The sequence below is a fragment of the Mobula hypostoma genome, chromosome 24 (genome assembly GCF_963921235.1).
Source record: "Mobula hypostoma chromosome 24, sMobHyp1.1, whole genome shotgun sequence".
NCBI classification, from domain to species: domain Eukaryota; kingdom Metazoa; phylum Chordata; class Chondrichthyes; order Myliobatiformes; family Myliobatidae; genus Mobula; species Mobula hypostoma.
Window position 1 is genome coordinate 49544168 of NC_086120.1, and position 6289 is coordinate 49550456.

A 6289-nucleotide genomic window follows, 5' to 3' on the forward strand; every position below is an offset into this window, starting at 1 on the left:
TCTGCTCAGTTATGTCTTACGACATCAAAGTTTGAAACTAGATCAGATTTAGTTTGTCCATGAGTGCAAAATAGCTTTTGTTTCATTATTAGCATTTTGCTCGTCCCATATTTCATATCAAATCCTGCTTACACAACATTTTGATTTTTTGGACCCACAGTTTTCTGGATTATGATTATGAAGGCACGTAGATGAAGATTACAGTGCACCAAATCTTCAAATGTTAATTCTTAAGATTTAATTTTACTTAAATCATCAAGGTCATTTGTTCAAATTTCAAAGTTAATTTGCTATCAAAGTATATGCATGTTACAGAGAATCTTACAGAGAAGATTTACTAGTACGTTACCCGGGTTTCATCTCCTAAATTACAGAGAAAGGTTGAACAAGTTGGGTCTTTATTCTTTGGAGCGTAGAAGGGGGGACTTGATAGAGGTATTTAAAATTATGAGGGGGATAGATAGAGTTTTCGTGGATAGGCTTTTCCATTGAGAGTGGGGGAAATTCAAACAAGTGGACATGAGTTGAGAGTTAAAGGGCAAAAGTTTAGGGGTAACATGAGGGGGAACTTCTTTACTCACCGAGAGTGGTAGCTGTGCGGAACGAGCTTCCAGCAGAAGTGGTTGAGGCAGGTTCGACGTTGTCGTTTAAAGTTAAATTGGATAGATATATGGACAGGAAAGGAATGGAGGGTTATGGGCTGAGTGCAGGTCGGTGGGACTAGGTGAGGGTAAGAGTTCGGCACGGACTAGAAGGGCCGAGATGGCCTGTTTCCATGCTGTAATTGTTATATGGTTATATGTTACCAAATACCACAATGAGATTCATTTTCTTAAGGCAAAGTCAATAAATCTTTAGAATAATAACCATAATAGAATTAATGAAGGACTGTCCAACTTAGTTATTTGACCATAATGCAGAAAACAACAGACTGTACAAATGCAAAAGGAAGGAAGTATTAATAATAAATAAGCAAAAAAATATCCTATCAAGCCTTGCAGGCATTCACAGTAAAATGAATATCAGGGTAGTATATGGTGACATTTATATATACCTGTAACATACAGTTCTAATTTGTTGTTTTCCTTGCAGCTGCGGCATCACCAGTTACCACTGACAAAGTAGAATTACCATATTGGGCCATCATCGTTATTGTACTGGGCATTCTGCTGGCTTTGCTTTTAGTTATGATTCTGGGATGCTTGGTAAGTTCATCAGTAAGTTAGTTCATGGAGTGAAAACTATGGCTAGGAATTAGGCTTGGCTTTGATGGACTGTGAGAGCTGAGGGAGTATGAGTATTTCATTCTTAGAGGTGGCACAGTTGCGTAACTGGATGGCAGGGTGGAGATACGTCTCTACCAAAGGAGGTGTAAGGTGCTCCTTTCCTCCACTGGCCTGCAAGTTACCCTTGGGCAAGGTGTAGTACCTGCTTAGAACTCCTACCCCCGATCGAGGTCACATGAAGCCATGGGAGCTGGTGGTGGATGGTCGTATGAGCAGCTGGTGCATATCACAAGCTCTGGTTATGCGACCACCGACGCCAGGCAGACAATCTCTGAATCAAATCAAATCAAATTCAAGTTTAATTAGCATTCAATCATACATGAATACAGCCAAAAGAAACAGCATTCCTTGAGGTCAAGGCGCAAAACATATACAACACATTCAAAATTGTGAGCAAAGAAAAACCAGTCATGCAAAAAAAATATAGAGCCCGAGTTCACAAACATACCCTCACAATCTAGCCTGTCAATTCACCAATCTAACACTGGAGGGCAGGGTCACCCATCTTGTAAAGACACAGCCCAGAAGAAGGCAGTGGCAAACCACTTATGTAGAAAAATTTGCCGAGAGCAATTATGGTCAAGATCATGATCGGCTACATCATGACAAGGTACATAATGAATAATGGTTGCATAGCGGTTAACACAATCCTCTACAGTGATATTATTGAGTCTCACCAATGTAGAGGAGGCTACACCAGGAGCACCAGATACAATAGATGACCCTATAGACTAGCAGGTGAGGTATTGCTTCTCCTGGAAGGAGTGTTTAGGGTCCTGAATAGCGGTGAGGGAGGAGATGTAGCACTTATCCTGCTTGCAGGGTTAAGTGCCAGGAGGGAGATCAGTGTGGAGGGACAAATAGACAAAGGGGACATGTACAGAGTGATCCCTATGGAAAGAAGGAGTAAAGATGTGCTTAATGGCAAGATATGTGCTGGATATGGAGGCTCTTGGGGTAGTAGGTGAGGAAAAGGGAACCCTATCTCTGTGATGATGGCAGGGGGGATGGAGTGAGGGTAGATGTGTGGGAAATAGAAGAGATGTGGGTAGGAACAGTATCTCCTCATTTCCTGCAGCACGTTTTGATGATTTTGTTTTCTTAACATATATCACTCATGGATTAACCTTGTAGAATCTTTCCTAACAGAAAGAGCATATGCTTCATCCTGATTTCTAGTTCAAAATGATCAAGCAAATAATTTCTGAATTTCGACCCCATTTCCATAAGAATATAGCCTACATCGTGTAAACATACACTACTTGAATATTGTGATTCTTCTGATAAAACATTGTTCAAATAAACTTCATTACCATTTCCTTGTAGATTGCATTGTGTATAAAGAAGAAATTCCATGGCTTCTACAACCTGCTACAAAATCCTTTTGGAATCTACTACAGTCACCTGGATGGAAAGAAGTAGTTCTTGCACTTGAAAGTTAATCTTACTAATATGATCATTGTAATATTTAAGAGTGTAGCTAATGTAATTTTGTAAAATATACAGTTCTATATATTTTTGACTAAGTCACCTTGAGCAGCAACTTCTGGTCAAAGTTTTATTATTTGGTTTTGTTCTGAGAAAAGTAGTTACCCAAGTCACTTGGACATATACACCTAACTCCTTCCTGGAAAGATCTTTGAAAAAAAGTTTAAGACTGAAAATGATGAGCATCCTTCACAGTTTCACACAAATTATCCATTGTTCAATTTGATAAGCAAGGATGATATTTTTCTATCTATTACTGCTACTATTTAGGTAACACACAAGTTTTGAGAGTATTAATATATTTCTTGTAGTTAAAAGGAAATAAAATTGGAATACTGAAATAACTTGACAGTGCAAGTACATTTTGTATTTAGAAAGTTATTTAAATTTCACCTCACATTTTCACTATGGTGCAACTTGCACCAGATTCACAGAAGTACTGAGCAACCCTGCCAACCCAGGCCAGCCTCTACTATTTCATCTTTTATTCCCTTCACCCAGGGGCTCCTGACCGTTTTTATGCCATGGACCCCTATCATTAAATAAGGAGTCATGGAGCCCGGGACGGGAACCCCTGCAGCAGGCTCTCTTCAATCTGCAGCATCGAGCAATTATTCAAGTCCTGTGTGGTCAGCTATGCAAGACTCCTAGTTCATCCGTTTTGTATAAATGAAGCTCAGTGCTGAATTGAGTTCTCACGTCAGACATCAGAGAATTCTTCAACCACTTGACAATCGTTCTGGGCATGTTAAATTTGTTCCTTAATTTCTCCGTATGTAGGAGAGAGAAGACTGCAGATGAACTATCTGTATGACAACAACAATTTATTGAAAGGGTATCAATGGATTAAAATATTGGAACAATCAGTACTTCATTCCTTTGTAAATATGTAAACCCTCTGTCTGTGTTCTGTTGTTCATTATATATTTATGAGAAATTGTAGGGATGATTCTGCAGTTTATTGCTGCCTATGGAGAGCTGCTCAAAATACATATACCAGAAATGTGGGCATATAATTTTAAATTGCAGAATCAGCCCTGGGAGAATTTAAAATGCATTAGTTTTGATATTCTAATTATAGAAAGACTTTTATAATTATTAATTTAAGACAATAATTTTCCATTATTATGTGAACAAGTTGGGATTTCCTAACCTAATAAATGTCAGTGTTTTAATGTTTGAGTAGTTCACTGTACTTCAGAGTTCAAAATAAATTTATTAACGAAGTACATAATGCCACCATATAAAACCCTGAGATTCATTTTCTTAAAGGCATTCACAGTAAATGCAAAGAAACACAATAGAATCAAAGAAAGACTGTGCACAAAGACAGACAGACAACTGATGTTAGAAAGACAACAAATTGTGCAAATAAAAAGACAAAGTCATAATGATAAATAGATATCTAGAACACTAGGTGTAGTGTCCTTGAAAATGTCAGAGAGAGTGAAGTTATCCCTTCTGGTTCAGGAGCTTGATAGTTGAATGGTAAATATTACTCCTGAACCTGGTCCTGAGGCGCCTGTAATTTTTTCCTGATGGCAACAATGAAGACAGAGCATGTCTTGGATGGTGGGAGGTGGGTCATCTGTTATGACTCAAAAATATTTTGGTCAAAGATTCTTTTAGAGTTGGCGGAAAAGCTTTCTTTTAAAACTTTGAGACTGAATCTGTCAGCAGGATCATATTATACTTGGGATATGGAGGGTTTAGAAAAGATGAATCAGACTCAGGCTTAATATCGTTAGCATATGTTGTGAAATTAGTTAACTTTGTGGCAGCAGTACAATGCAATACATGATATTAAGAGAAATAAAAAAAGCTGTGAATAACAGCAATGAGAAGAAGGCATACCCTGGGTGGTGGGGATCTTCAATGATGGACGCTGCCTTTCTGAGTCACCACTCCTTGAAGATGCCCTGGATACCACTGAAACTATTGCTCAAGATGGAGCTGACTCATTTTACAACTCCCTGTAGCTTATTTCGATCTTGTGCAGTAGCCCCCATACCTGATGGTGATTCAGCCAGTTAGAATGCTGTCTGGTATATCTGTAGAAATGTGCGTGTTTTTTGCTGACACACCCAATCTCCTGAAACTCCAAACAAAATATAGCCATTGTCTTGCCTTCTTTACAGCTGCGTCGATAGGTTGGGTCCAGGTTAGGTCCTAAAGATTTTGACACCCAGGAACTGGAAATTATTCATTCTCTACACTTCTGAGCCCTCTATGACGACTGGTGTGTGTTCCCTCACCTTACCTCTTCTGAGGTCCATAATCAGCTCTTTGGTTTGGCTGACATTGAGTGCAAGGTAGCTGTTGCAACACCACTTAACTAGCTGGTATGTCTCGCTCCTGTAGCCCTCTCATCTCCATCTGAGATTCTGCCAACAATGGTTGTATCATCAGCAAATTTAAAGCTGGCATTTGAGCTATGCCTAGCCATAAATTAATTGGTGTAGTGAGAATAGAGCCATAGGCTGAACACACATCCCTGAGCTTCACCAGTGTTGATTGTCAGCAAGGTAGAAATGTTATTTCCAATTTGCACTGATCATGGTCTTCTGGTTGGGAAGTCGAGGATCCAGTTGCAGGGGGAAATACAGAGGCCCAGGTTCTGGAGGTTTTCGATCAGAACTGTAGTCCAAAGATGTACTGATTAGTAGGTTAATTGGTCATTGATTTAATCCTGGGCATGCGCCTTGAAAGTCTAGAAGGGACTATTCCTCGCTGTGTCTCTAAATAAAAAATATTGAAATATCACACTTAGTGGAAAATATCTCATGACTTTTTCTGTGGAAGTGAAATACCAGGACATGAAAAACACAGAGTAAATACAGGTGATTAAAAATCTCTGTCCAACTCACATTTCAAGCCTACTCTTTAAAATTATCCATGTTACTGACCCAAACACAACATTGCCACCCACAGGAAAGGTTTTAAAAGCAGCAGTTTACATAATGTCTGTGGTATTAAGAGCCATTTTGTTATCAGGTCCATCGAGGTTGCATAGGAGAGTGTTCAGAATCAGAATCAGGTTTAATATCACTGGCATATGTCATGAAATTTGTTGATTTATGGCAAAAGTACAGTGCAATACATAATAATAACAAACTATGAATTAAATAATACATAAATATACATACATACGTACCCCGTAACTGGGTTGCCAAACCAGCAGAAATGGATCACTCAGTTGGAGTCTGGATTACTAGAACTAAGAAAGTTTTATTAAAGAAACAAGCAACACAGTACTTTAATCGAAAGGATAATAAATGCAACAGTTCAGCAATGATAAACACACATGTGCACAGAATTAAGATAACAGCATCAATCAAGCTCTATCGTTGTCTAGGGGTAAATGACCAATTTCAAAGTGACACAAAGTTCAGTCCAATTTAGTTCAGTTCGCAGTAATCGTTGCCATGGCAATGGACAATGTTGGGGGGGGAGGGAGAGAGAAAACGAGAGCGACTGATCATTCAGAACGACTTCCACTCACAGACCGGCGATAT

The 6289-nt window shown here is 39.0% G+C and overlaps 1 protein-coding gene across 1 annotated transcript in view; it reads left to right on the forward strand.

The window, feature by feature from the left end:
* LOC134337399 (mucin-16-like) overlaps positions 1-3808 on the forward strand; it is a 51075-nt gene extending 47267 nt beyond the window's left edge. The window contains exons 60-61 of the mRNA XM_063032367.1: positions 1093-1205; positions 2613-3808. Coding sequence (XP_062888437.1) covers positions 1093-1205; positions 2613-2708 — 209 coding nt within the window. The 3' untranslated portion in view covers positions 2709-3808. The remainder of the gene's footprint in view (positions 1-1092; positions 1206-2612) is intronic.
* Positions 3809-6289: the final 2481 nt, after the last annotated feature.